The sequence below is a fragment of the Pectinophora gossypiella genome, chromosome 11, assembly GCF_024362695.1.
Source record: "Pectinophora gossypiella chromosome 11, ilPecGoss1.1, whole genome shotgun sequence".
NCBI lineage: Eukaryota > Metazoa > Arthropoda > Insecta > Lepidoptera > Gelechiidae > Pectinophora > Pectinophora gossypiella.
In genome coordinates this window covers 5,016,636-5,032,183 of record NC_065414.1, presented here as the reverse complement: position 1 = coordinate 5,032,183, position 15,548 = coordinate 5,016,636, and the positions used below count along the sequence as shown (strand labels likewise).

Below are 15,548 nucleotides of genomic sequence, written 5' to 3'. Positions count from 1 at the left end.
ATGTAGGTACCTATGAGAATGTATGCGCGGAGACTCATTAGCAAATTGAGTTTATGTTTGTTAGTTCCAATTGCGATAAATATTAAATAATTAAGTAAATCACATTCCTATCCAAGTAAGAACTCAGCATAACAATATTTTTTATCTTCCACGAGTCGAAAAACTTACCTCTCAAACAAACATACTTTCCATAGGTTTTAAAAGCTTGTTCGATTTTAATTGTTACTTGTTACATAGATGATTCTGGCACAAAATAAACAAACATGATTTTACGACATTACTTTACTAAATCAAAATAGAGGATCACTTTAGACATAAGAGTTTTAAGTAGGAATTCACTAAATACTTTTTGTCTTAAGTTGGTATACTCCTAGACAATTGAAGTAAAATTTATCTTAACTAGTACTTGATGAAGTGCAACTTGACTTTACTTTTCTAAACTGATTCTTACGAAATCAATTGTTTCTAAAGTCTTACTTCATTTAGAAAAATATTACTTAACGCCATTTTGCACTTACAGGAAGAAAACATGTAATATTTTTTTGACAATATTATCGTCAAAAACTGAAGTAAATTAATATATATCTCTGTTGTAGTAACAATTACTGCGTTCAGCTGTCACATATTAATACAAAATGAATTTCTCTATACTATATGTCACCATTTTTTTTATTTGCTGAATAATCAATCCAAATTTTATTATTATTTTTCTGGTATATTAAAGGCCCTTCTGTTTTTTAACACTTTCTATCGATTTTACACGAGAAACAATCATGCGTTTATAATTTCCTGTATGTGAAACGGCAGAATAACCTTTTGTTAAAACAACTTAACAAATATTTTAGACGCCATTTTCTTACAGACTTCATTTCTTGTGTTAATGTAAATGTTCGCCATTATATTCTAAAATAAAGACGCGTGAAGTAAAAATCGTTTTAGTATGACCTGAAGTTTTACTTCGTTAAGTTACAATTGACTCAGTGCAATTCAATCCTATAGTCTTAACTAAGTATTGTAGATATCTTCAAGTATACATTTTTGGTATTAAGTGATACTACAAGAATTCTAAGTTTAGAATACGCAAGAACATTGTCTTAAGTAGGGTTTAAATCTGACTTAACGTTGTCTTAAGTCTGTCTTGTATAAGAGTTAAAGTATGTGCCCACTTTTACTAAACTGTATCTTCAAGACATCTTGAGGGATATCTTGGAGACATATAAGACTTATCCAAGACAAGGGCTTGATTTAGTCTACTTGCCTTCAAGATATCTACAATTCTCTTTTAAGACAATCGGTTGCTACTTGGGACATTACTTATCTTATTTCCGAGTACCTATCAGGTACTTGGTATTTATAACTAAGTCCACTTAAACAGAAATTCTATTCAACTTATCCGTAAAATATTTAGGCAATTATATAATTTGTTTATACAAGTCCTGTGGATGTTTACAGTAGCATGTTTATTAGCTTAATGATAATGGTTCGAAGTAGAAATGAACGAAATCTGAGCGGAGGACGGACGCATTTTGTGGACAAATGACTGGCTTCCGCTCTCACTGCCACTCACAGCACAGAGACAGAAATACTTCTCTGTATTTGTAACGTAATGTAACAGTTTTATGAATATACTCGTAAATTATACAAGGACTGCAGTGCTAGACATAGTTAATCGATTAATGTACAGGAACTATAGATAAGATAGAATCCGACGTTAAACTGTAACTGCTTTGAATTGGCTATTGACAACATCTAGCTGAAAGCGAAAGTACTTACTTATTTTTTGTCATTTAACAGCAATTACTGTATCTAAGTAATAATAAAATGTACTTAGTGTTATACTTATACCCTAGTTAAGGTAGCATGATTAGAATGACAGCAAGACAGATTAGTATATCGCCTAGCGCGAAAGAGACGAGAGATATGTCACTCTAATCATGCCACGTTAAATAGGGTATAGTCTACGTAAGTAGTTATTGGCGCAGTCAATTTTGATCGACAGTAACCTACACAAGCCATATGGATGTCAGATATGTGAAGTGCCATGTAGTGGAGTGTGGAGATGCGTGCAGAGGGCATGGCATGCGGGCGGACGCTGGGCCCAATCTTCTCATTGCGAGTGACCCCAGGCCTGTTGACTCCGCTCACAGCCCCGGGGCAAATCGTAAACGTAAATTGTTATTTAAGGTCAATGTTAACCCAGACATTACTGTCCGATGGGGAGACGGCGGCAAACAAAGCACCAATTTGTCTGTAAAAATATCCGGAAACCGTCGGGGCTAGAAAAATGACTAGAAGACATGATCGATGTGTCCTGCCGCTCCACTCCTGGCGTCTACGTAGCCTCATTACAAGATGGCGGGGACGGGCCGCAGACAGAACGTGTCGTGCCCTGCCTCACGTGAACCGGTCTGAGTCAACAATGTATCATTCCAGAGAGAACGTTCTAGAAAGCTGATGTCACTCATCTCAGTAGATTACGTAGGTTATCCGCTGAACGCGCACCCGTATAAGCGACCACATTCATATAAGTACGTAATAAATTCATCCGACTGGATTGCCTCGCGAACATCTCAAAGCAATAAAGGCAATATTCACACAATGGCGGGCGCAGGTGTTATCGCGAGGTGAATGAACGAAGTACAAGAGTTTACTATAGGAAGCATGGCGCTGACACCTACAAATGACATATGGCCACATCGCAGAATTGTAGTGCAAGCGATCTCTGCGTGGGAAAGAATGTCGGCAGCCAGGGACGGAACTAGGTCACAGATTTTACGATTCGTTTATTACTCTCCTGTTTGCCCAGAGTTTGATACTGTTTCATAATTTTGCAACGAGAACCGGAGGGCATTTTTATCTGCCGTCATAAGTATCTACTGGTTTCGTATTGCGTGAGAAACTGGTCCCAAATATTCCACCTGCTGCCTACAGATATTAAGTCGCCAACTTTTGGCCAGCTTCGCATCGATTCAACAGGTTTGCTGGAAAATCTTAATTACTCTGTCCTTCGAAAGTTTTGAACGTTTAAAATTTCTCAATTACTGAATAAACTAGCTGCACGCCTGTGGAAATCGGTTTTCAATTATACGAGTAGTCTGTCTAGAGCTCGGCATAGCGTCTCCAGTTAGCGCTCGGGAATAACGTAACTTTCTACTGCGAAATTATTTTAAAAATCGTTTCATTACATCCAGACATTACTTCCTACAAACAAAATTTGCCCGCTTTATAATATCAGTTTATAATTAAGTACCCAAACAGCCTCAGTCCGTGCCGGGCTGCACGTTTCGATACATGTTTACAAACACTTTTGAAGACGTTGCATACTGACAGTTCATTCATAAAATAACGACTACTCAGCATAACACCCGCTACTACGTATTTGTTATTATGACGATTTTTGACGGGTAAGCTAAATAAAACTTTGGTTTTGATCCAAATTTTAATTTAATATTAATAAAACATGAGTTACAACAAATGGCATCTTAAACAAATACATTATAAATAGTAAAGCTGCACATTAATTATTATCTGTAACAGATACATCAGAGGCGGTGTACTTCTAGGTATCTAGATATCCCTGAATCTCTCGACAATTTTCAGTTCTACTACACACTCTAAATAATGTTATCTTCAACACATATTTAACGTGAAGATAATATCAGAGTAGCGGTGTGATAGTGAAAATTGCTCACTGTTTTTTTGTTACCGATTTTTGTATTTTCTTCGTCGATATATAGACATTATAATTTTGATCCCAAAAGGTCGATTTACAAAATGCCAGATGCAACACTATTATACCATATTTATAGCCACCAAGAAGAATCAAGACTATACTAAATAACTATTGAAACCTATTTCTTTCACTAATTAAGTACATAAATGGAATTACCTGTCGTAACTGCTCGTATGCTATTCTATTTTAACACGGATATGGTACGCTATATTAAATGACATCTTAAAACATATCCCCATGTAAGAGTAAGTAGCTATTTGCAGTGAAATACTGATGGGAGTGATCGTATAGTATGTAATACAAAAGTCAACAATATTATCAATTGCCTAAGGGTGCATCCTAGTTTACGAGCTAACAAGAAACGTGAAATCTCAGGTTGTGATCATTCAGTTGTAGTTTGTACTAGATTTTGGGATCAATCTTAAACTAAGTATTTGAACTGTGTTGTCAGTTACACTCCGTAAATGGCAAAGTGCAAAAGCATAGCAAAGACAAAAAAGTATAAATAAAGAATGCTTATGATTAACACAAAGGGTCTCGAAAAGACGATATAATAGTTAAGAAATAATGTAAAACCTAACAGTATTTTACAAATAAATTAGAAACAAAAACAACTTTGTTCTCTGTGATCACATTATCAAGGCTAGCGAGAGTGCGCACGGCTAAACGAAGCAGAGAAACATTACAGACTAACTAGATCCGTACTGTAAGCAATATATTATCATTTCGATTCAAAATAAAACAACCAACCACCTTACTCACTATGCTATGTACAACTTATGAAAATAAATGTATAAAAATAATAGAGAGATTTAGAGCATAAATAAAGGTTTGACCACAGTACATAACCTTACAGAGTAGATATTGTAAATGACCAGACCATTGAAAAGAATCTTTTTAATTCATCGAACTTATCCTAGCGGAAGATGAATAAAAAGAATTATGTACGATATTTGATTAATAATAAAACACTAATTTAAATTAATTAACAACCTCCCAAACAACACTTTTCTGTATCTAAACCTCTATTAAAACTCTTCAACATTCAACATCAGTTCGCACCAGTGGTTATTAACTATTTTATTATACTACGTACAGATACAATACTACGTAATAACATTATTATGTAAAAATATAACTATTACATACTTGTATGCTTAAATATTAATTCTAAGTATTATATGCTGCTTATCGTGTATGCTGACATGTCAACACAAACATTACACTTACATCTTAAATGTACGCCTTAAATTAAGTGCTGAGATTACATTCAAACGATGACTGTGTTAGTGAAAATTCCTGTACATATTTTAGACATAATTATTAAGTCAAAAAAGGGAAATTATGAGAGAACTAAAAAAGTAACTTCATAATGAAGTGTTCTACGTCGTAGCATTATTTTACAAAAATATTACTTTACCGTCAAAATATGATACTGTTAAGGTTCGTGTGGACTTGAACAAGCTCATTTCATTTATGTTCAAGGCGTCTTTAGAGGTCGAACAAGTTAACACACACTTGCTCTACTTTAATATTTACATAATACACACGAGATTCAAAACAAAACCTGCAGGTAGACCCATCGCAGAGTTCCTGCGGTGATATTTAGCGGAATGTTATCTACTCGTTCCATGCAAAAATATGAATACCTTTTTGTGCTTTTCAGGGTTGAACCACATCTGTCGCACTTTCTTGACCTTCTATCCTTTTTTGTTATTCAGAACTGTCATTTGCTAGAGCGAGAAAGCAAATCAACGAGGTGATAGCGTGCGGTCGCTCTCTCTTGCTCTAGCATATAACGGTTGTAACAGAAAAGGACAGAAGAATAGGAAAGTGCGATGAGGTGCCGACAGATGTGTTATCAACCGTAATACGACGATGTTCACGTCCAGCGCATATTTCACATCGCTCCATTTAGGTAGTCATCTAGTCTCAAATCGTGATGAGCACACAATGTTAAATTGTGATGGTATTTATTATTACGTGTAATAAAAAATAAAATACATTTACACAGTGGTCTATGCCGCTGTTTATCAAATCATTGTTGATGATATTTTTACTCGTATTTCTTTATTAAGATCGTATGAGTTGTTAACGTCTCTGTCGTATGAAGGTCTTCTTTTTTAGAAAATAATACTGTTCATAGTGCATTTTATTATAGTGATAAGTAGCGAAAGAGATAGCTGTGTAGAAAGGGAATGAAATTGGGTTTATCAATTATTAGAGACATTTATAAAGAAACAACATTTAGGCCATAAGCACTTTGGATGAATTGGTGCGGAAACGCATAAGCTTTACGGCTGTAAACTCGACAGCGGGCAGTGACTATGAAACAGACAGGTGTTCAATAGCCGCTAGTCGCTACCGCTCCCTTTCCGCCGTGCGCTGTCACCTAGTCTATGTGACCTTTATGCGTAACACTGAACAGCTGCACTTGTGCCACCAGGGCCGGGCTCAGCAGCCGCGGCAGGGTCAGGGCCGGCGCGGGCGGCGCGCCTGCAGCAGGTAGGAGGCGTCGAGCGCCCGCGCGGCGCCGCCGCCCGCGGCCAGCAGCCGCCGCGCGATGCCGTTGACGCGCTCCTTCTGCTGCTCGCGCCGCGCCGCCCCGGACAGCGCCGCGCCGCCCTGGCATCACAGGATCGTGTTAAGTCTACTTTTACTAATACTTCTCTATGTTGATTGTGAGATTAAGACCTTATCAACCACAAATAGTAGTAACGCCCCCTAATTCCGAACAACATTAAAAATATGCTTATTTACCAACAAAAGAATAAAAATATTCTGTTTAATTTTCACTTTGAAAAGACAAAAAATTTGAGTTTATTGATAGCACGATAAAAAAACAATAAAAATTACCTTAGAACCGTCGACTACGGCAACGGTAGACGGTTTCTTTTTGTCTTTAACGGCGGGTGTCTTCGGAGGCTTCTCTGCCGGCGCTGCGCTCTTCGCGCCGCGCCCCTTCAAGTATTCAGGTGACACCTCATGTGGCTGAAATATTACAAATAAATGTATTTTATATGATACATAATTCAGATCACGATTCTGAGTTGATGTCAAGTGGAATTTCCCATCGAAAATTTCATGACAAATTTTAGTGTTTTTTTTTATTATTATTTTCAGTTCCATATTTTTGCGACGGGAAATTCCACTTGATATTTACTCTGAATCAGCCCTCAAACATTTCGTTACGATGTCACTAACATATAAGTATATGTATGTAAGTCCACACCTATAATCCTTGATGGGGTGGACCTATCGCGTTAGAAAGGCCACAATCCCTCTGTCAGTATTACCAAGAACATTCTAGAATTTCAAACTTACAGCGTAAGTCCTAGTGATCCGAAGCCGCTGTGGGAAGTGGTCGAAGGCGTAGGACTTGGTGCAGATGGGGTACTTGGGCCGCGACACCTTGGTGAACAGCCGCGCGCCGCGGTCCACGCGCAGCTCGCAGATGTACACGTGCTGCTCCGACGCGCCCACCGGACGACCCTGTGCGGAAATCAAGATGTTGTGAGTAAATCATACACCTCCTATAACTAAAGTGGGATATTACATCTATCATTTTTATTCAAATAAAAACATTATTACTGCACTGTGATTGTTATTTATGAGTATACTTCGAAGTTTCTCCTCACATTAACAATCGCATTGCAGTAATAATAAGGTAAATTTTTCTAAACTTCGTCGGCAATAATTTTGTCTATGGGTGATCGTGGTATTTCCGCGATAAAACCACGATCAGCACACGACCCTACAAATAACGATCACAGTGCAGTAATAATAAGGTCGATTTTTGTTTGAATAAAGTCGTGATTGATGAAAAATTGGTGGGTAGATGTAATACCTCCCTAATAGACAATCAATCTCTAGAAAAGTGTCCATGGCGCATCTTGTCACAAACGACGGCGTGTAAACAACACTGTACAACCGATATTGCAAGGGAACGAACTTATACTATCTACATAACTTAATGTATACGTATTTACAACACAGTGTATGAGACATACCTAATAGTCTACCATTTATGGTCAGTCACATCTCTAGCGCGAGCTAACCATCGCGTCTGAATGTTTGGATCTTGTAATTTAATTTAATATCCTAAGTAATACTGTTCATTCAATGATATGTGTGGTTTTATTATAATTACCAGCGCTCCCTACACACAGTTCGGACGCTTTTTATAACCCAAACGATAGAAGATCTCACTAGAAACAAAAACATATTATTATTACAAGTGTGTACCCCATAAATAACATATTATGAGATTATAAGACTAACCTTGCAATAGGTGTTAAGATCCATGACCCAGCACTGCGACATGACGAGGTCGATCGGCACCGCCTCGTACAGAGGGACGCGCATCACCTCGTTGTGGAAAAACCTGAACAAACAAAAATAACAAGTTAATTACAACAGTCTTTGTCTAGGCGGCGAACGGAATTTACCAAACACATTGGGGAAAGAGCAAGGCATAGTATATGCTCGCTGTTATTAGTCGATTCTTAAACAGACAGTGCAGAAGCTCGGCTCGATACCGCTCGGCGTCACTGAGACCGCTTTACCTTGTACTAATTGGTATATCGTGGCCAGATAGATCTTAGAATTGAACATTTCTTGATATGTTCGGCCATTTCATGAAATGGTCATAATCGTTGAAATGTCAACGTTTAATGATATTTCAATCAACGTTTGGCCATATCGTTAATGCAGGCGGTGTCCATGTTACATAACATAACATAAATAGCCTATATACGTCCCACTGCTAGGCATTGGTGTCCATGTTATGTGTAATAAAAATGCGAATAGTCGATTAATTTCTCAGGTTCAAAATTAAATTTTCTTAGGTTCTAATGGATATGGAAAATTGTACAATTACACCGATTCATCGTTTGACCGTATCATGAAGTAAAGTCGCTCATTGGTGCGGGTGGAGTTAGCGTTTATACAAATAGTACTATTCTGAAAGGTGTGGGTACGGAGAAGACAACTGACAGAGATGAACAAGACAGATCTTCCATAATACCAAGTATAACCCATAGTACCAAGGACCTACAGGACCTACAGCTAGCGCCGCGGCCCGTGCTAAGCACGTGGCACCTCGTGGCACGGCATTACGCTGAGGGAGATCCTTTTTTTTTATTTTGGACGCTCTCCACATTGTGTAGATTAGGTGATTGATATATTTTTTAATTATTCGCCTTATTGTTTTTAATGTGGCGTTCAATAAGGAAATAAATGTTTTCTCATTCTTTCAGATGAACGGAGGATAATGTTGTGCTGACCCAACTTAGAGTGGTATAAGGGCAGGAGGATGATAATGGGTGCAGCAAGCCCCTGAAATGCTGGTTGGGGAATAGTTTCGAGTTGGCAATATAATGACTTACTTCCTGGTGGGCTCGTGGAACGTCTCGTGCGGGCGCAGGTAATGGTGTCCGTACACGAAGCGCTCCTGCGTGTCCTTGTCCTTCCACAGCCGCTCCACGCGGAAGATGTCCAGCTCGGACACCGGCACTGACCCGATAGTTTGGTAAGTGTGCTTGCGGACCTCGCCGTCCTGTTGATACGGACAATTGTCTGACTTAACTACCTGTTTGGAAGAAATATCAACTTTGCTGTTCGAAGCATCATTACGAACGAAACCTGAATAAGTTTTCTTTATTTTTATGTTACAATGCTTAACTCTGCAAGTCTGCAAGTTGTGTTTACCATCTTCCTTTACCCTACATACTTATGGATATTATGTAAACGTCTTTAACAGACAGAATTAAGGAATATCACCTTTTTATGGTTAATGAGGTCGGTCACTGATGTCACAACCCACACGAGAGGAGAACAAGAAGCATAAGCTTCTTCTATCGTGTGGGTTTAGTTAGCGAGGTGGCTATTATTGAGCCGCCAAAGGCCCCTGACATGGCTCATATAAAGATTACTCACATTGACGTGCCTTCCGAAGCACGGATCTTACTTTCAGACAATCAGTGATCGGCCTGTAATGTCCTAACCAAACTAGGGATTTCAAAGTTATTTGTGTGGTATGTCCCCACCGGGATTCGGTGTTTAGACGTAGCTATAACTAACCTTGGCCGGCGTGTCTTCCTTCTCCTTGCCCTTGCCGAGGTTCTTGACCTTCTTCCTCTCGGCGCGCTTGCCCCGCGGCGGCGCGGCGCCGGCGTGGCTGACGTCGGGCCGCGCCGCGTCCACGGGGATGTCCCGCAACACGTACACCGTGTCGCCCTGCCGCACCTGCAGCTCGCCGCGCATCAGCGTCAGGTAGAATTGGTGGCCTTCCTCCGTGTACTCGTCTAGAGGTATCTCGCGGTCCACCTGCAAGTTGATGGTTCATGTTATTTACGGGTCGCTTTGATTCTATACAGGGTGTTAGTGGCACCGTACGTAATATTGAGGGGGATGATTCAGTTCTTGACTCCGAGTTAATATCAAGTGGAATTTTCCGTCGCACTGTCATCGTCGTCGGTTTCAAATCATGAGCTGAGTCATACTCCTCGGTGTTCGGACACTAGTATAGAAAAAAAAATGTATTTAGATATGAAAATCTCGAGTGACAGTGACGGTAGATAAGCGCTTGGTCGGTCAGCACTGCCGGCGTTGATGTGTCAGTCAAGTTCTATTTGCGACTGTAAACTTTAGAGAACTAAAACACATAATGATGGCCGGCCCTTTTTGTACCGATCTGGGGCAGCTGTCGTGACAATAGTGCTCATACCGCGTGAGTGGCGTTTCGGCTAATGTCAGTACATTTCACGAGCACGGAATGTGTATGCTAGTGGGCCCTGTGTAAATAACGTGGTGGTGTAGTTACGGGCGAGGGCCGGCAGTGGTGGCAGTAGTGCGCGGTGTCGGCGTCGGCGTCGGCCAGCCGCACGCAGCGCGCGTGCTGCCACACGCCGCAGCCCGCGCCGCCGCACTGCACCATCAGGCCCTCTTCCACGTGCAGCCCGCAGATGCACACGATCACCTCCTCTGTCAATGGAAACATTCACTTTTAACGTAATAAAGATAAGACGCCTCGCGTCAATACGGTTGCAAATCAAGGTGTTATAATAGAAGATAGATTTTAAACGTAAACGTGCTATTTAGCTATATGTTCAAACGCGAAATTGATTTCCGTCACAGTTCCGATGTACCCTCTAAACTTTTCAATTCTAATCGTTGACAAAAATAACAAGGACTTGACAACTTTAAAGTAACAGGACTTTTGAAACATCACGACATTCAAATCCATGTATAAAAAAAATATATGGCAGTTTGAGATATCTAAAATTGCAAGTAAATAAGTAAAACACCCACCCGTCTTAGTTTTGTGCACGAATCCTGTCGGCAGAGGCTCCTCCGGGCCGAGAATCTTTGTCAAAATGTCCACGTATTCAGCCTTTGCCGTGTTGTACACCTGGAAGATACCAAAGTATAAATCTTATGTAAACCACTCTCGTAATTCCAAAGGTTCATAATCCTAAGTAAGTAAAACTTAAGTTTTGTTGAAAGGAGAAACTCGATAGTAATGTTATAAAACCCATAGCATGTCTGATACTTATTAAGTTATTACCTTTCACGCCTAATCAGCTAGCTCGATTTCAATGAAAATTGCTACCTATATTACTGTCGACAACAATAGAAATAAATCCGGGGACATCGGGTTTACTTTCAGAGACGAATGGTACAAATACAAACATACTTTATCGCACCAAAACAAAAAGAAATAATTACCAAAGACTCTTAACTAGGTACACGGCAAATGGCGGCTTTATCGCTTAAAGCGATTTCTTCCAGGCAACCATAAGGCGAGGAAAATGTAAAAAATTAAATTGAAAGTTTACGGTATGGTATAGAGCATACTTCATATAACTAGAAATAGATGTCAACCATAATGTACGTATAACATGTACATATGTATGTATGTGTGTGTTACCTTCTTGAGTTGCAGAGCAACAGATCCCAGCGTAGACATGCGGCCGTGTTCCCGCAGCACAGCATTGACTGCAGCCAACATGTCCGCGTCGAACTGCGCCGGCGACTCGTACTGCCCAGCCTCAAGGTTACTCTCTATCGCCGTCAGGTCTGGTGTTGGAATGGTGTCTTGGTTTTTGTTGCGGTCGGATTTCGTTTTGAGTAGCGGCGCGCATATAGGCTTGTCTTTTTCGTCTAGAAATTAATAATGTATTATTTTACAATGTTTTCGAATCAGTGGCATGTCAACAAGTTTTTCATTACTAGTTAGCTTACCTAGTTAGTCGTAAAAACTACGAGGAAAATAAGTACATAAAAATACTAAGCGAAGTTAAAAAGAATCAAAATGTTACTCGAAGTCTTTTTACAGTCACACAACATTTTGTAATGTAATTTATAAGTAGCGAAGTAGTTACTATTCCTGAAAAATGTTTACAACATACCTTTAGCGCCCACAACAGCAGCGTACAGCGCTTTGAACACTTTAGTCAAGCGCTCCTTCTTGCTCAACGTCGAGTCATCTTCCACGCGTACTAAAGTCTTCGCGCTGTCTCCCTTACTCGCCCTAATGTTCTGCAGTCGGTTGAGGAATAATTGTGGGTTCATGGTGTCTGGGAGCGCTAGCGGGTTGACCATGGTTACCACCGGGGTGGATGGTATGACGGGAGCGGCCACGGGCGCCGTAGACGCAGTGGGGGTCGGCGGCGCGGGCGGAGAAGGCGGCATCGAGATCGACATGCGGTCGCGGATACGACGCACCTGGAACGTTTAATGGAGGGTAAATTGAGGATATCGACCATTGGCGGAATCGAAAAAGGCTAGTAAAAATATAGTAATCAAACAAGATATGGTTCATCGACCATTACTTTTCCAAAGGTACATAACGTATAGCTGTAAAGATATTGTTATAGAATTATAAAATAAATAAGAATAAATAAGTATGTTAGTGAAAATAAAACAGTTAATTTATATCAAAATCAAACAAATAAACATACTATACTGCTTACTACTGTATTACACTACACTGTATACACTACTGTATTATACTGTATTTACTGTACTAACAAATAAATGGATCTATGCTGTCTTTAATAAATAAATAAATAACAGTGACGTGACGTTCGAATAATTGAATCATAACCGCTTAATTGTGGAAACAGCTAACAGATATGAAAACAACTCACATTCTCAAGATTCCGGAACAAGAAGCAGTGGCGTTCTTTGACAACATTCCTCTCCTTGGCAGTGAGTGGTTTCATCTGCGGTTCCTGCCATAGTTTATTGAGATGTTGCTGATACTTCAGTATGGTCATGTTCTTGATATCGCAGGCAGTGACACTCTGCTGTTCTGACTTCTTGTTGCATTTCACGGCTTTGCGAGGGCGACCTACGCGAGGTTGGTTGCCTGTAGAGCCTGCTGATTGGTTGGAAGCGTTGGAAGGCGTGCGCGAAGCCGTCTTCACGGGGAGCTTGGTGATCCTCTGCGACTTCCCGCCGATCACGCCGCGGCAGTCTTCCGAATCGCATTTGCATGGCTGTAAGATAATGTTTCGTTTTTAACATAATTATGATTATACCTGTACTTTCTGTTCTATTGTGTACAAATAAATAAATAAATACATACATTTGAGTTTTATTACACCGATACAAAATTGACCAGCGAACCAGATATACAGTAAATGGGGCAAAGTATGACAATAATGGTTACATTACAACAAAGCTAAGTCCCAAGAAAGGTACAGAAATCCACAATGTCTATACTTAATAGTATATAACTTAATAGTATATAAAGCATCTAATATAATACCTGTCCAACAGCCGGGTTGAATAGCGAGAAGTTATAGTCATAGGTCAGTTCTTCGCCGGGATCTATATCTCGCAGAGCAAATAACGCCATTCGGAATGTACCTGAAAACATAAAAGAAAAACAAAGTGCAGTCATCGCAAATATTTAAAAACTGCAGAGTTGTCATAGCAACGCGCAGATTTGCTGATCTAGTGAACAGCGATGTCTTTACTTTGTTTGAATCCAAAAACGTAAGAAACTAAACTTTTTATAGAATGCAGTCTTATGCTGTCCAAAATGAAGGAAATTTTGACTGCTATAATAATAGCGTAAGTGAAATCGCCAAAGTTACATTCATTACCTACAAACATAAGATCACGCCTATTTCCCGTTGGGGTAGGCAGGGACCATCAATTACGATCCTGATAGACTACTTTCGCTTCTTCTACTATCACCAAAGACTTCACACATGCTCGCCGGTTTAATCTTGACCAAAGTACCAGGGCAACATACCATTGGAGGTCCACTTCTGCATCTCGCAGTTGGGCCGGCAGGAGTGGTTGACGAAGCGGCCGTCGCCGCCCATGCGGTGGCCGTCGATGACCAGCCCGCCGTCCAGGTGCAGGCAGTAGTGGTGCGTGTCGCGCGCGTACCGCGTCGCCATGCGCTCCTGGTACATGCAACAACATCTTCAGTCACACATACTGGGGTAGGCATAGATATTGGTGTCTATTCGGGTGGACACAAACTTATCCTAATTTTAGATCTCAGCTCTCAGATTTTTGCTCTTTAATTAGTGCCTCATCTTCAATTATCTTCAATTAGTTCCTCCTTCACTTATAATACATGTAAGGAAGAGATGAAGTTAGATTTAGTTCTGTCAAATTAAGTTGTTGGTTGCACGAATCGACGCCATTATCTATCTTCCTAGCGTTATCCTGTTTTTGACAGGGTCCGCTTACCTAATCTGAAGATTTGACAGGTCCGGTTTTTATTACAGAAGCGATTGCCTGTCTGATCTTCGAACCCTAATAGAAATCGTTAAAACCACAGGTACAGGCAGGTAGGTTATATACCTCTGAAAACACATTTCTCAGGTATGTGGGTTTCCAGACCGGAGGCCCACTCGTGCCCAGCGATATTACATGATATAACCATTACATACCTTGAACTCCTTATCGGAGACAACCTCGCCGACGTACTCGAGTATGAAGTCGCCGGACTTGATCCTGTGCTTGGTGCGCACGCCCCACCCCTTGTTCTCCGTCATGAACTTCTCCAGCCCGGAGGCCCACTCGTGCCGCTGAATGCGTTGGTTCTTGCATTTGTCCCTGAGGGAAGAGAAGCATTTGAGATTTTATTCGTGAAACAAAAACTGCGCTTACACTGAACAGGAATCAAAACATACACAGCGGCTTGGTTATAGATAAAAAAATGCTGTTTGACTGCGCCAATTCCGATCAAGCGACATGGCGGAACATTTTTGTTATGACGTTACTTTAATATGTAAGAAATACGGCATATAATGATTGATAGTCGAACTATATTCCAACTTATCGAACTTTTATAGAAAACACTTATGCTGTCCAAGATGAAGGAAGGGAATACTACTTTCACACACATCTCCCTAGCATTATCCCGTTTTTCACAGAGTCCGCTTACCTAACCTGAAGATTTGACAGGTCCGGTTTTTTACAGAAGCGACTGCCTGTCTAACTTTCCAACCCGCGAAGGGAAAACCATCCCAATACAGGTTAGGTTAGAGGTATGTGAATACATCCGAAAATGCATTTCTCAGGAATGTGGGTTTCCTCACGATGTTTTTTTTTTCACCGCTGGGCACGTGATAATCATTTATGATCCAAACATGAATTCGAAAACTAATTCGACAATCGTTGGTTTAGGCCTGTGCTGGATTTGAACTTGCAGCCTCAAAGTGAGAGACAAGCGTTCTACCACGGCTCCACGGAATGGTTGACGTTCTACCTATACGTAGTATAATTCCTTAAGGTATTGGTTAAGGAAGGAAATACTACTATTATTGTTATATATTATTGGCAA

General features: G+C 40.2%; 1 protein-coding gene across 5 annotated transcripts in view; it reads right to left on the bottom strand.

The window, feature by feature from the left end:
• Positions 1–5,768: 5,768 nt before the first annotated feature.
• The window catches only part of LOC126371034 (histone-lysine N-methyltransferase ash1), a 46,613-nt gene continuing 36,833 nt past the window's right edge, over positions 5,769–15,548 (bottom strand). For all 5 annotated transcript variants that reach the window (XM_050016231.1, XM_050016232.1, XM_050016233.1 and 2 more), the window contains 14 exons: positions 14,653–14,818; positions 14,001–14,157; positions 13,509–13,609; positions 12,886–13,236; positions 12,145–12,460; positions 11,664–11,896; positions 11,045–11,144; positions 10,557–10,717; positions 9,815–10,060; positions 9,121–9,290; positions 8,015–8,117; positions 7,058–7,225; positions 6,590–6,724; positions 5,769–6,358 (listed from right to left, as the gene is read on the bottom strand). In XM_050016231.1, the coding sequence (XP_049872188.1) occupies positions 6,206–6,358; positions 6,590–6,724; positions 7,058–7,225; positions 8,015–8,117; positions 9,121–9,290; positions 9,815–10,060; positions 10,557–10,717; positions 11,045–11,144; positions 11,664–11,896; positions 12,145–12,460; positions 12,886–13,236; positions 13,509–13,609; positions 14,001–14,157; positions 14,653–14,818 (2,560 nt within the window). In that variant the 3' untranslated portion in view covers positions 5,769–6,205. The remainder of the gene's footprint in view (positions 6,359–6,589; positions 6,725–7,057; positions 7,226–8,014; positions 8,118–9,120; positions 9,291–9,814; positions 10,061–10,556; positions 10,718–11,044; positions 11,145–11,663; positions 11,897–12,144; positions 12,461–12,885; positions 13,237–13,508; positions 13,610–14,000; positions 14,158–14,652; positions 14,819–15,548) is intronic.